At 39.0% G+C, this 19,450-nt stretch overlaps 1 protein-coding gene across 1 annotated transcript in view; it reads left to right on the forward strand.

Annotated features, from left to right (window-relative positions):
* RAP2A (RAP2A, member of RAS oncogene family) overlaps positions 1 to 12,270 on the forward strand; it is a 31,568-nt gene extending 19,298 nt beyond the window's left edge. Inside the window, exon 2 of the mRNA XM_004174737.6 lies at positions 8,244 to 12,270. Within this exon, the coding sequence (XP_004174785.2) occupies positions 8,244 to 8,481 (238 nt within the window). The 3' untranslated portion in view covers positions 8,482 to 12,270. The remainder of the gene's footprint in view (positions 1 to 8,243) is intronic.
* Positions 12,271 to 19,450: the final 7,180 nt, after the last annotated feature.

Here is a 19,450-nt window from a genome sequence, read left to right on the forward strand (position 1 = left end):
AAGAACTTTCTTTGTATTTAAGCAACTATAGCATGCCTCATAATCTTTTAGTAGTTTTTTTGACAAGTAGACTTCTTTCTGTATGAACTGAGTAGAGAGACAGGAGCTAGATGAAATTGGTGCAGCTGTGAGAATCTCAGATTGGTAGGATATCCTGATTTTCTTGTTGCTCTTAGAAACAAGGGAATTAGTCACAATGGAAGCAGGTAAAACATTTATCTTTATTTATTTATGCTTATTGCTTCTTAAGCTAAACCAAGGAGCAGAAAATTCCCATTTGAAAATTCCAGTGTTTCTGATTTGCTAAATGTGCCAAGCTTTTCAGGATTTCAACAAGATGATGTTGATGCTCAGTTGTGTAAGATGAGGATTTTGATTGGCATAGAGAGGGAACTCGAGGATTAAAATCTTGTTTGGATATGCTCCCAGCAAACCTGCTGCTAAGAAGGTAGATTTTATATATCCCTTAGAGTCTTTTCAGTCTTGATAATAGATTTCAGTGTTAGCTATGAATTTTAATGATCAATACTAGGGAGAAGTGTCCTTTTTAAGGTGAAAAATAACCTCTTGTTTGTGAAGACTTTTGAGCATCTGAAATGGCAGTAGATGAGAACTCTGAAGCTAGTTGTGTGATTGGCTCCTTGTCTTCCCAGCACTCAGAAAGCTGTTTTCCTTCACCTGTGCCAGAGCCTTACTTCAGAGGGAGCAGACAGTGTCATGGGACATAGTTTAAACATTCATGGAGTTCTGCAAGCTTAATGAGAAAATATCCCCCTAACATCTTAATGATTAAGGATTTTTTTAGGACTTACTTTAGTGACTAGCAAACCCTTAAGACATGTTGATAGACCTTTGAATTTTCAGATGCTCTTGACATTTCATCTTAAAAAACTGTAGGGAGAGCCAAAAGTAAACTCTATGTGCAGTGACTTGCAGAAGCAGGCTGAAAACGTGGAAGGAGTTTATTGTTATTCTGGTTCTCCTATGAAATCTTAGTGGCAGAAAATCCTCTGTAGATAAGGATTTTCCTCTGAAGTGAATGGAAATGTCCTGTAAAGATCTCTGGTGTCCTTCATCAGACATGATGTGCATCATCCTGTTACATCTGTTGCAACAGGGGAATGTAGGTTTGCTGCATGGCCTTTGAGTATGTGTGTTGGGTTGGACCATCCATGCTTCTTGTCCCTTGGAAGGTCTCAGCTGTAAGCTGCCTAGGAATAATGTGTGCAAGTGCTTTGGTTGAAAAGTGCTTATTTTGAGAATTGGGAAGCAGCTATTTATAGTGCTTCTGTGTACTGTGGTTGGTTGTTGTTTCTTGGGTTTGTGCTTGGAACTATTTCCTCTTATTTCTTACAAGCACAGCACCAATGGTGAACCAAACTGGCAAGTGAAGCCAGCTCTAACACCCACAGAACTGAATTGTCTTTAAAGTATTTTGTTTAAGCTGATGGCATTATTTCCAGAAAGTTTCATGTACAAGAACAAAGTTTCGGGAGCCTCCTCAAAAGTGATATGGTGTGGTGTAATTTATTATTCTAATATTATCCTCCCAAGTTGTTTTACAATTATTATTTAATTTGCTGTCCTATGAGTAAGTACAATTATCATGACTTTATATACCTCAATCTATCCATCTGAAGAGTTTGTTTTCCCAAAGGCTATGTAAGGAGTTCATGTCAAAGCCTAGAATAAAATGTTAGAAACCAGTCCTGCAATTAGGCCATACACTGTACTTTATAGCAAACTGATTCATGACTCAGCCACCTAATTGCAGTGGGACTTCCAATAAGCTCTTTAACATCTACTCATTTATAAAAATTATTTTAAGACTATTTTTTTAGTTGGGAGTTATTGCTTAAGAAATTAAATCACTACACAATATAACTTACAAAACTGAATATTAAATGCAATTAATTAGTAAACTGGAATGACTTGTTTGCAGCAGAATCGTGGGAGTTTTACAGCTGTTCTGTATGGTTTTGCCTGAGAAGCTGTAATAATTTCCATTAGAGGGAAAAGTGCTCAAACTTTGCAGAAACCTACCTTTGTTTAGATTTGAGTATCTCACTGACACATTTATAATACGTATACAGGTATTGACACATCTTTATTGCTGCCTATTTGCAGGAGTCCATGGAAACATAATTCAGCACAATAGTTGCAGTTTTTAAAGCTACCAAAATACAAAGAATAGGGGTTTGGTAAAAGTGAGATGTCTCTTCTGTGTGTTAAGGTAGTAATAGCTTCAGAAGTGTGTATGGGTTTTTTTGGTTGGGTTTTTTTTTTTTTTTTCCTGCTGCTTTGGTTCAAGAACTGATTGCTTCAAAAAAGGGTTAAGATGGTTTTCTCCTTGAAAATTCTGTGGATTTTGCTTCCACTCATCCTTGTGTTTGAGAGGCTCAGAATCAGGCTGGGGGGGACACTTGGTGCCTTTTCTTATCCTCCATAGCTGATGTGAGTTTTAACTATGAAGGATTCTGCATTAAATATCCAAGTGATTACATGAAAGGGATTAGAAAAATTCTAGATAGTTACACTGGAATATGTTCTTCCTCTAGGTGAAGAAACGGCTTGTTCAAGTAAAGACAGATTTTACTGAAGGCAATCAAAGTTTGCAAGTTACATTACAAAAGGATATTTAGTTATATTTGGTGTGAATTTGTAAATAACCTAATAGATTTAAGTGTCATTTCTGGTACTTATTTCATATTACCCATAATTCTTTTGCTGCATATTTTGGCAGGATTCATACCGCTGCATATTTTGGCAGGATTCATACCACAAATTTTTTGTAAGTCTAAAAGGAAGAACAATTATTATTGACTTTTTGATATTTTTTGCATCATCTTCAACACTAATATCTTTAGCCTTTAAAAATTTCCTTTTTGAAATACTATCAAAAGTGACAGAAATGCATTTAAAAAAAAAGAGAAAGATGCCCTGTGTGTAGGAATTAATAAAGGAGATTTAGTACTGGAGACTCCTTTTGATTATTAGTAATAGTTATCCCATATAGATACCTTTTGTGTTTCAGTGGTCCCAGTTTTTATCATATAAAGCTATAATCATGCATCTTTCCAAAAACTTCACTAGGACTAAAACTTGTTATAAAATTAGTCTTTAAGAATACATGGTATTTTCCTGGTTTTATTACACAGAATGATATGGTTGAAAATATTTGGGTCTAATATGAAGTTTAGGAAAAAAATCTTTTTTAAAAGAGACACCACTTCCAGAATGTGAATTAGAAAACGGGAACCTGCTTGTACTTTTTTCTCTGCTGAATACTACAACTCACACACACAGAGTGGAGGGGTACTGGGCAATCTCTACCACTGCTTAAAGGAATCAGGTCAGTTTATTAGCCTTGGTGTATGTTTGGGAATTTTGTTTTGGAATTCTTGCTGTTTCAATCTTCATTTTTATCATATTTTCACTGCACATCATCTTTGGTTTTATCTTTATCCAATGACAGTTCTAACCAGAAATCCAAGAAGTACCTTGTAAAAGAAGTCAGGTACTGCCCATGGTTTTTTGGGTGTGATTGGAGGTGGAAAAGCTGTGAGGCAAAAGTCTCTGAAGATTATACTCATACCATTCACCTTGAAGCTTTCTAAATGTTCTAAGCTATTATTCAAAGTGTACATGATAATCTAAACAGAAATATGGATTATGTGTGTACCGTGTGAGGTAAGATAAAATATAGAAGTATTTATTCCTGTGTGACATATAAGGCTGTGTGGTCAGTGGTGTATAACTGGACCACATAAAACATTTGATGTTTGTGTATTTATTGATTTCATGTGGCTGTAGTGTCCATTCTCAGGAAAACTGAGCAGATTTACTGTGGGCTATTGGTCCCAGGTGTTCCTTAAAGATGGGTAACAGGGTGAGTTTTAGCACTGACTTTATCTAGAACTGGGAAATCATTCTGATTGTCTTTTACGGGGCAATGACTGTACCTTGCCAGTAGTGGAAACCGTAGATATGGTGGCATTTGACTCTGTACTGGTGTCTTTCATATGGCTGTAAATGCCTGCAGTCCTGCTACCTCTTCAAGAGTCACTGTTGCTCAGTATCTGTCACATTGGAGCTAAAGAAAATGAGATCATTTCAACAGTGAAGTGCCTTTTTCTTTAATCACATTCTGCAAACACGTGTAATTGGTCTTGCAAAAATTTGTTCCTGAAGAGGTCTTAAAAAGTCAAGCCTTCCCCTGCTACATTTGAAAGTGTTTCTTACAGGTTCTGCTATATTTGCCCCAGAATACATACTGTGCTGCTTTGATACTGACAAAAGTAGCAGCAGTTCTTATTTTCAGGTGGCCCTCATGCTTTTCATTAAGAATGATCAGTGCTGCTCAAAGCTTTTCAGTCATACTGAGAAAATGGGATTTTCCTGCTCCAGAAATTAGCAGAACTGTGCCACTTTTCCACTGCTAAGGGAACAGGCAAGGGAGAGGCAGTTGGGCTGCAGAAAAAGGCAAAACTTCTGCCCAGCTCCCACTGTGGACTGAGCTGCTCTCTCACAGACCCTGTGATGGGAGCAGCAGCCTGGATTCAGGACTTCAGTATAGGTGGTGGGGTTTTAGCCTCTTTTGCTCTGCTGAAAGTATTTGTCAATAAGCTAGATCCTGCTAGAGGAAGGATTTGTGAATTACTGTGTTTGATTTTTGTGGTTGTGTGGAAGGGTTCTGCATTGCTGCTTGGACACTGCAAGGTGGCTCTTTTTTTTTTTTTTTTTTTTTTTTTTTTTTTTTTTTTTCCCTTTGTAAAGAACCTGTTTTTCTCCTGGGCCACTGACATTCAACAGAGTGAAGAGCCTGTGAGGAAGAGATTTTCTTCTTCCTTTTAAATTTCATGAGAATCATATCATTCCCCCACGTCTGAGAAACTGCCCTTCCCTTGGTGAGCCTGTGCTACTGCACACCACCTGAGTGGTGGGTGTCCAATATCTGGCTGGCCAAAGCTCTGAGTATCAAGTGGAGTCTCCAGATGCAGGCAGAAGTTACCTCCAGTGAGATCAGCTGTAGTAAAGAGAGTATTGAGCCAGGGATCTCCCCTGTACTCATTAGAAAAGAAATTGCCCAGGATACTAAGTGAGGCAGGAAATTCTGGCAGTGTTGAGAGGTGAAGGGTGTTGAGCTAGCTTGAACTTCAGAGCTTGTAGAGTTTGATTTAGTCAAGAGCTAGATTTTTCACAAAGTGTTACCAGAACTCAAAACTGGAAAGTGTGAAGGCCCTTAGGGCTCTGAATGAAGACATACAATTCATCATCCTCTTGGTGCTCGAGGAATAGGATACACAGAAGTCTGATCTGATTCCTCTACTCAGCTGGGGTCTGGCAGGACTGATACTGAGTTGGAGCACTAAAGTCCAGCTCATACCAGAGCCAGTTTTCTGCTCAGTACCCGTGGACTGTTTTTCTATTATTTGCTGTATTCTAGGTAGTAGACACTGACTTTTCTATGTAGAAAGATAAATTGTGTGTATTTATTATAGACAAGCATGAGTATATATAAAAATCTAAAATATATGTCACACAGAATGTGTATATATATAAAATGTATTTTCTCTGTAAAATTAACTACTCAAAATCTAGGTAGTAAAGGGATATATTCTGCAAGAGCAACTTTATTTTTGGTAAGAAGACATAATGAGAGCTTTGCAGAAACACTTTCTTACACATTTCAGTATTGTAAAATTATTGGTTATTGGGTGAATCTGAATTATAAGGCTATTGACTGTAGGATCTCATTTTAGGTAGTGAAGGTAGGTAGTGAATCAGGTAAATGTAACAGGAAAAGCAATACAGAAAAATGCTTCTATGAGTTCCACCTAATAGTTCCTAGATGATTCTGTGCAAATAAATTATATTAGGCATTTCATATCTTTTCTGTCGGCTCATCAGTTTTTTCTGTTCTTCAGTATGAAACATCAGGGTTTCCACTGCTCCATTTCCCAGGTGCTGAGTACTCATAGCATTCAGACTCTCAGATATTTAGTTGCTTGGCTTTTCTAGGGTTCCTAAACCTTTTAAGCACTTGAGTTTTTCTGTGGAACTTACTATAAGTCTACAACAAGTGTGTATGAGTTTCCTTATATGTTTCTCAACAAATTGGAGTGGTCTTACAAAACTCAGAGAAGGGGTCTTGTGTTTTAATTCTGGCTCATCTATTTCTTCACTGGGCATTTCTCAAGCACGTGCTTTGAATTTCTCTGTTTTACCAGAAGGCAAGCCAGTGGAGAATGAGAGGAAGTTCAGGGCCCTGAAAAATCAAGAAATGCAGTGAAGGGGTACCTGAGTCCATCTCCACTGTAGGATTTTTTTAATGCTGTATAGGAAATACAATAGGACACATGCATCTGAACAATAAAGATAAGACAGCAATTCAGTATTTCTTTTTATCTGTTGAATGTTATCCATCTTATGTAATTAAAGACTATGCTATCTTGTGTTTATATGCAGGAGGACAGATTTCAAGATGTTTGTGTGTATTTTGGTACTTAATTAATGGCAGCTTAGCTCTTGCAAGAGTTCGAGAGATATCATTGTGCTAAACACTTACCCACGGAGTAAGAAATGGATTGTGTCTCTTCAGATGGTAAATGAAGGCAGGAAAAATGGTAAAAGTGAGGGGAATTCTCTGCACTTATTGATGACAGCCCTGGACTATGACATTCCCTTAGTAAGCAAAGAAGCATAACAAAGTTTAGAATTTCAGCTACGTCTTATGACAGAATTGGACAAATTTTTGCTGCTAGTCTGGGGATGTAAGAGTTGCTGATGTGGTTTGAGACATTATTGGTATTTTATCCTTTGGGGTTCTGGGGGAGCCCACTGTCCCTGCAGCTGAGGCAGCGGGAGCACACAGGGTACCTGTTCCAGTGCAGAGTGGTGACAGACAGGGAAACAGGTTGTTTCCCTCAACTGGATGAGGCAGATGCACCAGCACTGCTCTGCTGCCTTGCCTAGCAGGCAGGGGGGATGGGTGGGAGGGATGAAGGTAGCTTTAGGAGGGTGTCATCTTCAGCTGCTGCAGGTGTCAGCTGTGTCTTTTGTCCACTTGTTCTGCGTCTTTTGTTCAGTCTTACTCCACTGATTTGACTCAAAGCAATGCTACTAAGAAAATATGAAGGAGCAAATCAGGTTTAAGTTAAGAAGGTACCATCTTGCTTCTCTTCGGTCTGGTTTGAGTGCTAAAAAGTCATAATTGGTTTTCCTCTCAGTCTTAGTTGCTTTCATGAGGAAACTTGTGTAAGAGTATCTTGGAAATAGGCCCAGTGTTTTCTTCTCTCTTTCTTTTCTGTGGCAAATATGTAAATTTGAAACCTGATGGAACACTTAGTTTTATGTCTGAAGAAAGGTTTATGAATGTGAGGATGGAAAAAAAAAAAAAAGACAGGCATTTCAATTTTGTCAAAAAATTTGGCAAGGATCCCTTCACAAGGAGGTGCAAAGTAACGAATTCCTTCATAGCTACATGATCTGTTGAGCTGTCCAAGTTGATTATGAAGCATAGCTGTGATAGTATTGCCTGAAACTTAATTGTGATTTTCTATTTGTCTCTTTGACTTGTTTAACTGGCATAATGATGTGAATGCTGCAAGGAAGAGATACACATTCTGTATTATCTAATACGTGTTTTCATGTAACAGTACTTATGGGTGTATGCAGTACTTGAAGTGGACCACATTTCCTGAAATTTGGAATTAATTTACTGGCCCTTTGGTTGTGTTTCATTTCTTGCTATTTAGAGAGTTCTGTGTATATTGACCAAAGGTAAATATACTCTTGAAAGGGAGAGTGTTACATCATTATTCCAAGCAGGAGATACAAAATACCTGTTCAGGGAGAAGGAGGGTGTATTGTTGAAGGGAGGGTTTGATGTCCATCCTGTTCTTACACATGGAGATTGCAAACAGAGAAAATAGTATTATAATCCTCATTTTTGTAGTGTGAAGGTATTCCTGGCATGTTTCCTGGAGGGAAGGAAAATTCAGAGGAGGAAGATTTTTGTAGAACTCTGAAAGCTCTGAGGGGAACAAGATGTGCAACAAATTGCTAGAATGTAAAATACACATTTTTTCAAATGTAAAATTTTAAGATCATTCAAATGTCTCTTTAGTGTTGGGTCTGTACTGTTTGCAAATAGATTTTTTCTTTTTTCTTTTTTTTACTTTTAAGAATGTTGCCATTTAAAAAATTTAATTATTACTGTTGTTTTTGTTTTTAAACTGTAGGTATGAGAAGGTGCCAGTAATTCTGGTTGGTAATAAAGTGGACCTGGAAAGTGAGAGAGAAGTATCATTGAGTGAAGGCAGAGCCTTAGCTGAAGAATGGGGCTGCCCCTTTATGGAGACCTCTGCTAAAAGTAAAACAATGGTGGATGAGCTCTTTGCGGAAATTGTTAGACAAATGAACTATGCAGCACAGCCAGACAAAGATGATCCATGCTGTTCTGCATGTAATATACAATAGCATTAAAAATGACCTAACCTGGACTTAATTTGCAGAAATTTTGTAAGGTGGTAAAACTGTCTACTTCACTTCCTGGTTTGTGGGTCACTTGAAATACATCTGTAGTGAAGTAGCAACATTAACTCAGAGCTGAGCATTGGAAGTCAATCACTGACTCTGAATATAATTGGGTTAAATGACCACATCTCACCCGTTTTTCCCCTTTGAGCACCTGCAATTTTATGGCACAGTCAGTTGATCTACAGGGTCGTTCCAGTCAAACGTACGTGTGTTGTCATGTCAGACAGCAACAACAGCAACTATTTCTGAAGAGGACAGAATCCTTTCGGAAACGGAGACGAAAGCAGTGGAGAGGATATCTCTGAAGACCTTTCACAACAAGCATAAGCATGAAAAGGAGAGCCAAGTCTTTTGGTGTCTGATTACCACGCTTCAGAATGGACACTATCACATGTGGCTGAGTTTGTTCAGTCAGATATGTTGATTTCACCAGAACTTCTGACAGTGTTGGAGGAAAAGGCTACCAGAGACCCATATAGTTTGGATTCTTTTCAAAATCAGTGCTATTATTTCTACACTTTATCCCACATCTTGAAATAGAAAACATTGTATCAGTGTGTGAAATGAGAGGCAAGATCTGGAAACAAGTGAACGGGTGAAGAAACAGTCTGGCATTGGAATGTTTTAAATCTTTCATTTTGCTGCTCAGAAATGGAGGATCGCTTCAGGTTTTGGTCTACAAAAAGCCAAACAAACCCTCTGTTTACAAAGCAGGAAGCATCTTTATTTTCACTTTACTGAACCAGGAGGAAGCAACTGTGATGAAAAAAAAATTGCTGAGCCTTACTAACAAGGAACACTTTAATAGATATACTAGTACCATCTTGTAAGGAAAATTAAGCCATGTTTCATCCATATGTTCCCTTCTGCAGAAACCTCGTGGGACAGTATGAACATCCTGCATTTTTAAGTTTGTTAAAGACAACAGTTTTTCTTGCCTTTAAGGGCTACATTCTCTGGTGTGATCCCAAACTAACATTTGAAAATCCAGTTTGCTATTTGATAGCTTTAATGTTGAAAACTTAAATTGAATAACCATGTGAAATCATTTGGTTCAGAGGTGAAATAGTTACGGTTGTAATTCCTTAGGTGAGTGTGGAAATGGCTCTTTAATTGCCTGACACACTATTCAAAGGTTGCCCCAATTATTGGAGTGTTTAATGGTGGGAGCAAATATTTTATTTGGAAAGGATGCTCGAGCTCTGACTTGCTAGTTTCATAGCAGTGAAGTATTTATCATTTGCATGACTAATGGCACAGAAATACCTATTTCAAAGTCTTACAATCAAAGTATAGAAAAGTTTTCAATCGCAATGTTTAGATTTTAAATGCTGGAGAGATTGTCTTGAGCTGGATCTTTTATAGGTAAAATTGGCCATAAAAATACAGTCACTGAGCCTGTGGTCTAAATAACACCATGCGTTTATTAGTTTTTAAATCTTGTGCAGTAACAGTGTAGTTCCTTGTGTTTAAATGAGTGAAAATAGGGGTGCTGGGCTGTGTGTGTGTGTGTTGAGTGTGTATGTGTGTGTGTATATGGCCCTTAGAAATGCTGTAATTGGAGTTAGGTTCGAGAGTTTTGCCTCCATCTGCAGAACTTCCTAAAAGTGCTCTCATCTGCCACAAAGGACACTGGAGTAGAAAACACTTTGCAGATTTCCATACATAAATATCCTTAACATTTGAATTATAGTTCACTGGATGATAACTAAAGAAAATCATATTCACGGAAGAGAACTGGCCAACTCTGCCCTTAATCTTTCAAGACCTTTCCACAACCAGTGTGACAAAGGGCATTAGATGTCACAGAGCATTAAGCCTTACTAGAACGTAAATGTAGCCCATTTCCCATCTACTTTGCAGAGCTTTTGTTTCTGTACTTTGTTCTCTTAGGGAGATAGGCACACCGTTTATTCCTGGCATCTGAATGCCCATTTTGGGTGCTCTGAATCGCCCTCTTAGAGGCACCTACCTCTTTCCATTGACTGTATAGCAAACTTAGGCTTTTAACTTTAGTCCTCCAAGTCACAGAACTCACATGCCTAAACTAGATGGTATGAATGTTCTCTTACCACCCCCTGCCTGCCCATTGTGTCAGCTGCCATGCTTAAACAAGATGTGAGATGTTGGATTGATGATATTTCAGGGTTTCAAATATCATGATTGGGAAACAGCTAATCAAGCAGCACAATCCATCCATAAAACAGCTTGTCAGTGTGAGATCCACTGTGTAAACACTCAGAAAAAGAAAAACTACAAAAAAAAAAATTAAAGCCAAATTTCAAACTAAGTTGGAAGTGCGTGTTATGCAAGGTTATTTAGGGAGATGTTAAAAATCTTACCTGACAGATTGTTCATCAACCAAGAAAATGGCATGGAGTAGAGTATGAACAGCCTAACAGGAAGTTCATGATATAAAGCAAATGGGCTTGAAATAGAGGAAGAATTGCACAGTAAATTTGTAACAGAAATATTAAAGAAAATATCTCCCAGTTTTGTTTCTTCATTACACTCTTATATTTTCAAAAGCATAGGCCGTATGTAAGCTACCATGCAACTTGGCTGGGGGAGCAAAGCAAGTGTTGTTTTTTATTTTATAGTTCTGAGGAAGTAGTTATGCACTATTTGTATTTCCACTAATGTGAAGATAGTGGAGCTTGAATCAATGACAGTTGCACTCAACAGATTTTTTCAAGTTATAGGGGTAGCAGAAAGGGAGGTAGGTGAGCCACTCCGCAGCTGCATGGCCACCCTGCAGGAATCACTGGTCTTGGGTTACTGTTTCATTTGTACCCTGATAGGATTACCAATTATAGTATTTGAAAGTTTCTTATAACATGCCTTAAAATATTATGATTTGTTCCAAAGACCCACTTTTCCTTTGGCTGTTCTTGTAGAGCTTTGTACTTTTCTACAAAGACAGCATTTCTCCGGTTTTGTTGCTTTTTTTTATAAAGTTGCAACTTTTATTCTTTTAAGCTATGATAGTGAGAGCAACTGTTTCCTCTTTCCCTTAAAAATACACACCAAAATGATTCAAAGCAAACAAAACAGAATCAGATCAAGAGTATTAAATATAACTTGCATTGGATTTTGTTTGAGTTTTTTTCTGTTGTGCCCATCCCCCTGCCCACCCCTTCAGAGCATCAAGAAATTTGGTGACATTTTCTGTTCTGATTCTAGCCTCTCCCTAACCCCAGTGCTACAGTTGCCATTACTTTTCTGTGGGAAAACTACTGGTATTTGCTTTCCTGTATAGAATGTTACCTAAAGATGTCAGCCATTTGGTTGGGGGGTTTTGTGCATGTTTGTTTTTAATTTTATTTTTTTTTACCAGTGTGCCATCAAAGCACTGGTTAGGCTTTAATTGTGAAACTCCGCAACAAAAGCAAATGTTTGACAACTGCAGGAGGCTTTTATCTGCATTGTTGTGCATCTGTTAATTCTTGATCAGGGTTTGAAGAAAGACTGAAGTGGGTTCTGGAGTCAGACTTGTCTAACGCTGTTGATTTGGAGTTTCCTGGGGTGAATTAATGTATTTCACAGTTAATTGTTGAGCTCTAATACAACTGGCAACTTAAAATGGGGCAACAGTTTGTTTTGTAACAATGTCAGTTGTTTAAACCTTGATGTTTCAAATAAAACAAGAATTGTACATAGAACTCAATGCAAACTCAGCAGTTGTATTTGGAGTTAAATTATTTTAACAAATAAATTTATTTAATGAAATCTTCCTTGCATTTTCTGTATAGTCCATTTTGATTTGATTAAAAACTTCATCCAGACCTGATGAGGGTGCCCAGTAATTTGAAACAACATTGTCAAGTATATTCAGTTCAGGAAAATATTTCTTACCAAAATGCTCTTCTGGTACAAATTATGTAGCAATAAGTAAAAATCAAATATAATTTATTTTGGATGGATGGATATTGTGATCTAAGTTATGAGCTTGATAATGAACAATAGCAGTGGAGGGGGGTTTTCTGTTCACTTTTCTTAGTGGGATACACACTGACAACAATGAGTAATACTCAGTATTCGATAAGATACAGCTCTTGCTATGGCAAGAGAATGGTGCTTACTTTAAATATATAATAAAATGTTCCATATATAAAAAATAAAATGACCACATGAAAACTTGTTCAATATATGATATAGTTAATATGCAGAGCTACTTTTATAGCACTGAGACTGCAAAGGGTTAAAGAAGGATTGTTTGTTATATCAGCTGTTCAATTGATGAGTGTTTTGAAGGCTTTCAGCACCACACAAAAGGAGTTAGTGTTAAAAGAACTTCAAATACAATTAGTGTTGCAGAGATTTGTAAATGAACAGTTGAGCTAATGCTAACAGGATTATTCTAGCTAATTGGCACTGATCAGCAGTTATATTTTAGTCCTGCCAGTATCACTAAAATGCCCTATTTTCAGTAATGATGGGTGCTTGGTAGTCTCTTGTTTTCATGCCATGCATGCCTTAAGGAGCAAGAAGCCTGAGGCTGGCACATCTTAAATGCTTTTAGTTCTATGGATCATATAGAAGGCTGACACATGCTGCTAATTGCGTGTTTTTGATTTGCCCATTCATTCTGTAAATCAGTTCCAAGGGAACTTTTGTTGATGGGTTCTTCCAGTCCCATTAGCTCAGTAATATCCTTTTGTTTTGCCCAAGAAGATACCTATAGAGAGACAACACAAATTCATTGGGCTGTTCTGAGCAGTTAAAAAAATGCCAATGTGTGACATGCTCTTTTCAATTAACTGAACAGCTGGAAAACTTTGGAACAGCTGGAAAATTTTCACTCCTAGCAAATGCTTTCTCTGTCTCTCTGCACCCTTCCCCGTTCTATTTCTTTTTTTCTTTCTAGCTACTACAGGAAGATTTTTACTCTGTAAAATATTTTGGTTGGATATAATATTTTGTTATCAGTCTTCCACAGGTATCAGTCTAACTGGATCACCAACCTTTGGTCAGTATTTTTGTTGCTTAACAAAATCACAGGGAATCACTGGACTGTGTCTTCTATCCCAAGTTACCTCCAGTAGGATTGTGTCCTTGCTGTTTACCTTGTCCTTTATTCCCTATCAAACATTATCTATTTTTCTGAGCGTGGGAAGAATGATTCTGAAATTGCTGGAAACTGTGCTTATTGCTCTGTGTGGCCCATGGCAGTGCAGTCATCTCTTCCTTTGTCAGTCACCTTCTTGGTCATTCTCGTTTAAGGAAGAAATTTCCATCTTCCAATGACTGTTTGAATGCACTAGTGTCCTACTGTGCTGTCTTAAACATAATTCCCGTTTTGCCATAAAACCTGCAGAAAGAACTTTTCTTTTGGTTTTTTTGCTAATTGCAGTCAGACATTTAGAACTGCAGGTTTCTTCATAGGGAGGTCAGTTAATACATCTGAATTTTGACTCCCAATTGTTTAGGGTTTCAGTTGTCTGATGGCCAACACATTTTTCTTCTCACACTGGAAGTAAAAAGTACTGAGTTAAGAGTCATAGGCTCATACAATGATTCAGATAGGAAGGGAAGTTTAAAGTTCATCTAGCTCCAATCACCGTGCTATGGGCAGGGGTGCCTTCCACTAGACCAGATTGCTCAAAGCTTGGCCTAGAACACTTCCAGAGATAGGACATGCTGTGCAGCCCATTCCAGTGCCTCACCACTCTCACAGTAAAAAAAAATTCTTCATTAGAATCTGAATCTGCCCTCTTTCAGTTTGAAGCCATTCTCCCTTGTCCTGTCACTAAAGGCTTTTGTCAAAGGTCCCTCTCCAGCTCTCTTGCAAACCCCTTTTAGGTACTGGAAGACTGCCAGAAGGCTCCCTGGAGCCTTCTCTTCCCCAGGCTGTGGGTTGCATTTACAGGCTGGATTGCAAGTGGGAGGAAGAAAACGCTGTGTTGATGTGAGCCAGGCACTGTGCAATACTGGAGTTGGTAACAGCACATCTTCATTCCACTCTGCTGGAACAGTTTTTCTGTGTACTTTCAAGCACATGCTTTGTGGTCTGACTGGAATATGAAGTAGTCTGTGGGGCGCTGAGAATTTATTTCAAGTTCCTCACGGTGCAGTGACCACGTATGTAGACAACCAGACAGCCATACAGGAGTCTCACTGAAGAATGGAACTGTGAGATGGTTAGGTGGCACAAGTGGAGGAGAATGGGGTAGATCTGGGTTAAAGAGGTAAGTTTATGAACCTGAGAGACTGCTGAAGAAAAGTATGTAGGTAGACACAGTGTGTTATGTTGAATGGTAGAAATATGAGTATTAAGATTAAGGATATTCTTGCCCAAAAGTGCTTATTAGCTAGATCAGAGAACTGGATTTGAAGTTCTACAGATCCAAGACATTGGATTGCAATTCAAGACATTTCATTGCAATAAATATAAAGCTGCTTCTTGAGATGTTTTATGGAAAGATTCTGATTTTTTTCTTGCTTTAAAATCCTTGTACAGTTTAATAAGCAAAAGACATTAACTTCAAATGTCATCCCCAAATACTTGAGACATGGCACCTTAGCTTTCGAGTTGTACAACACAGCTTAGGAAAACAAAACTTTTTTTCATCCTATAGCCAAGAATGTACTCTAGCTCTTTTAGTTATTACATAGACTTCTTTTTACTATTCACCCTTCATTCTTGCAGATGAATCAAACTGAATAGAGGCATACTGGCACTTTCCAGTATGACACAAGGTGATTTTTTTTTTCTGCTTTCCAAACTAATTAGTAGAGCTCCAGTTTTTTCAGGATGATCTCTCTGTCCCAGATTTGGAGGTGGTTGTTTGTTCTCTATTTTTTAATGGTTCAGCTGTTTCCAAGGATAAAACAATGGAAGATGCACCATTCTGCATGTGCTAACTTCTTGAAAATACTCTATCAAAACCTGGCACCATTCTGGTTTGAACCACTGGGAAATGGCCCAAAACACCACAGTATTGGTACATGGGTCTAAACTTGGCCAAATTATATGCCTCTGAAAAAGTGGTTTGCCTGGTATAAGGAGGGATGGATGTCTGCATCCAAGACTCTTCAACTGGATTGGGTATGCTTTTTGCTCTTTGTATTTAATATATAGTAACTGCTGGGTGCAAGGCAGAGTCCTTGTCTGTACACACTGCCTTAGAGCTGAGAAATAGAGTGGGAAAGAGTAGGATGAGACTTCAGCAGGGAGGATTTCCAACTGTAGATCTTAATGTTTCTTGTTTAAGGAATAGAAATCAGCTTTGCTGGCAGTGAAGTAATCTAGGAACAGATTCAGAGGCAGACTTCATTAACACCAGTAGCAGAGGACTAGTTTGAACACAGGAGCCTCATAACCTGCCTGATGGCTTGTTGCCAACACAGAGACACAAGAAAAACTTTCCAAAAGTGCTAGTGTGATTTTGCCTACAAGTCCTTGCCTAAGTAAGGCAAAAATAAGTTAACCTTTATAAAATTTGTGGTGTGGGATTTTAAATACAGGAACACAAATAATTGATTAACGCAAAGAAGATAAGATTCCATACACCAACATAAATGATACAGAAGTGTCCTATTGACAGAAAATAAATGGATGGGGACACTCAGTGCTATGTGAATTAAAGTGCTTCTCAAATTCTCCATGAAGCCTCAAGACTTGTAAGAGATGCTGCTCTAACTGGGCTGGATTCCTTCTAGGCCTTTGTATTTCCCTAACTGGCTTTAGGTGAAGGTTTTTTTTTTTTTTTTTGTTTGTTTTTCCTGTGTGGTTCTATTGATCTATTTTTTGGGGGAAGACAACACTTAAATGCATTATTGATGTAAGATTTATCTTTGTATTTTAAGATGGAGGGAGAACACCAAATACTCTTCTGGTTCTGCCTAATTTTTCAGGAAAAGATACACTGTGAAGCTTAGAGGAGTATTCATAAGAGTTGGCACCTCTTTATTAGAAGAACTCAATCAACCTTTCTTGATGAGGGTGCTATTTGTGGTTATTTCTAGGAACGTGCTTATTGAAGCAGTCAGAGATCATGAATAGTGGGTGGGCACTTACAGCGTGTTGTCTACTTGTTCCCCTTTTCTAACAGGGAATGCTGTGCTTGACATGAATGATAGTTAATAATGCAGAGATAATTCCTAATCTCTGCATTTAAAGTTAACCCATCAGGTGGATAGCCTTAATCCAGCAAGACAACATCTACCTGCAAATAAACTCTCTGTTATGGCTGTGGGGAGGGGACTCTCATCTCTGCATCAAATCTAAAGCAAAATGCTCATTTTTCATGGCTAGAGGAAATCTGAAGAGCAATAAACGTTCCCATTAGGTGAGGTATCCCCAGTTTCACAGCTCTTTGATTCATCCAGAAGCATACTCTGGTAAAAAACTTTATATTTGTCAGTATGGAGGAAGGATAGTGACAGAAAATGCTCATAATGCCTTTATGCTCACTGCTTATAAAGGCTCTTCAGGGAAGTCACCTCTGCTGTTGGGTGAACAGCATGTTCTCATGTTCGTATTTTTTCTATGTGGAAAACAAGTTGGTTCATGTAAGACAAGAGAGATTCTTCCTTCTTTATTCCCTTTTTTGTCTGTTTTTGTTTTTTTTCCCTAATCTTGTATAGGTTTTGCACAAAGCCGCCACTGTGTGCTCTTGAATCAATAGTTCATGGCAGAAGCTGCATCTCCCTTGCTCTCTGGAGACAATTCTGACTCAGAAATGTACACAGCCTATGCATCACTGGGGCTATAAACCTAGTTTGCTTGTTTATAAGTGGTAGTTTTCCAGTCAATTATGAAAACTACACTTTCAAAAAGTTCACAATGCTGCTCCTTGTTAAACTTTTTCATTTGTTCCAGATTTTGTCATGTTTGTCAAAAGTTTTAAAACACACCAATGAACAGAAACACCAGTGAACGAAAACACCAGTAAAAACCAATCAAACATGATAAAAAACAGTACAAACTAAATTCGGGTTTCCTTACCTTGCTATCTCCAACAAAAAAAAAAAGTTTCAGCTACTATTTGTCGGCTTTATGTATCCAGAAACCTATGTATGCAAATTAAAAGGAAGCAAAAGGGAAGACTTGGGGAGGGGAAGAACTCTTACTCAAGAGTTGCCACTGAGCTGAGCTCACTAAGCTTGGATGGCAATATCAAAATAATCCATAAAGTTCCCTGATCAAGTATAAAAAGATGACGATGGAAACCAGTGGCCGCTTGGGACTCAATGGCAGCAATGATAAAAAAAGTTATAGAATAGAGAGAGTCCCCTGTTCTCTACCCATACAAGTCTCCATGTAAGGAGTGCTTGAATGAACAGTGTCTGCCACGCCGTGTGGGCACTGGGTGATGAGCAGCCTGCTCCTGCACTGGTGCTGTGAGTGCTGAGAAAGCTGGATTAGCATTGCAGCAGCTGCTACTGCTACCTTCTTTAGCAAAGCTTCCCTGCAGACCACAGCTGGGACTTAGTGCATTTAGAGACATGCAGCTTCTTTAACTGATCATGTAATTGCTCCTAAACCACCATTTTCCTTGAAAAACCACCTTCAGGTGCTGTCCATCACAGAGGAAGCATAGGGGGCCATCTTTCTCTTCCATATGTTAGGAACTGCAGGACCATATCATGCTAAACATTTGTTCTGCCGTGAGGGGCCACCACAGAGGATGTTTCCAGATAAGCTGGGCTAATCAGGCCAGCATGATTTCAGAGGCTGCTGCTCTGCCACCCTGTGAGAGGGGTATGACCTGTGCTTCCCCCTGACCAGCTGTGTGTCAGTATGGCCCCAGCTACCTCTGCTACTGGATTTCTGGATCAAAAGTCTTAACCAGTTTTCTGCCACATCACCCAATACGGGCAGTAATTGACTGACCCAAAGATCATTTGGTAGCTCTTTCTGCTCTGTGTGAGAAATAATCTTTGAGATCAGCCCTCTTCGACTAATTAAGCAGAGATCCCCTCTAATCCCCTTAGAGCAGGCCTCCCACTGCTCTGGCTTTGTGTGGACAGACTCCAGAAAAGCTCTGGCCGCTGCCTGATTGCTGAAGCAAACACAGCTGTCTGAGACAAACATTCTGCCAAAGGTGTGTCGGGGGTGCAATTCAGCATCCTTACTGTCAGCATGTTTGGATGCATACATTTCTCTGAGTGGCACCAAAAGCAAAGCAGCTCAATGTCCCAGGTGCTTGTGTGGGTTTCCAGCACTGTGAAATGCCTGCTGTGCTGCACTGTGGGTGCATTGCTACCCCATTTTCTCCAGGATGTGCCTCCTGCACATCCCCTGACAACATCCTTAACACAACCCATGTGCTGCTGTCTGCCTTGTGCTGCAGACACACCAGCACAGGGTTTCTGGCCTGGGCCCTTAGTGTGCCTGCCCTGCCTCTGAGCCAGAGCTGAAGTGCTTGGGGCTGCAAACTTTATGTCACAGCCCCAGGGGACCCCACCCAGAGGGACTCACCAAGTGAGATGCAGAACTCACTTCTCTACTCGGAGATTTTCAGAGTGTGCAGAGAGCATCTGGCAACCTGCAAGTCACTGAAGGTGAAGGAGGTGATAGAAGAGTCCTTGTGTCAGGACACAAAGGATGTTTTCCCTTTCACTACCAACACACCTGAGGTTTTTCAAGGGTTGGGATATTTCTCACCTGTCCATTTACCTGTCCACTTATCAGTAAGCACAACTTACTGTCACTGGCAAAACACTCAATAGTGGCTCTTCATATTAATAGTGACCAAAGCAACAACCTGAGAGCACAGGAGTGTTTCCTGTAGTTGCCTAAATAGTCATGGAAACTGGAAAGCTGGAGGCTCCTACAGAAAAGCTAAATTAAAATCAAATTAAGCTTGGCAAGGCTTCTCATCTAGGGATTAGAGTACAATAGCATTTGAAATGTTCTGCCAGAACTAGTCCAACAGTTATGGTAAAGCTGATTTTTGAAGGT

This window comes from Taeniopygia guttata, chromosome 1 (genome assembly GCF_048771995.1).
Source record: "Taeniopygia guttata chromosome 1, bTaeGut7.mat, whole genome shotgun sequence".
Taxonomy (NCBI): Eukaryota; Metazoa; Chordata; class Aves; order Passeriformes; family Estrildidae; genus Taeniopygia; species Taeniopygia guttata.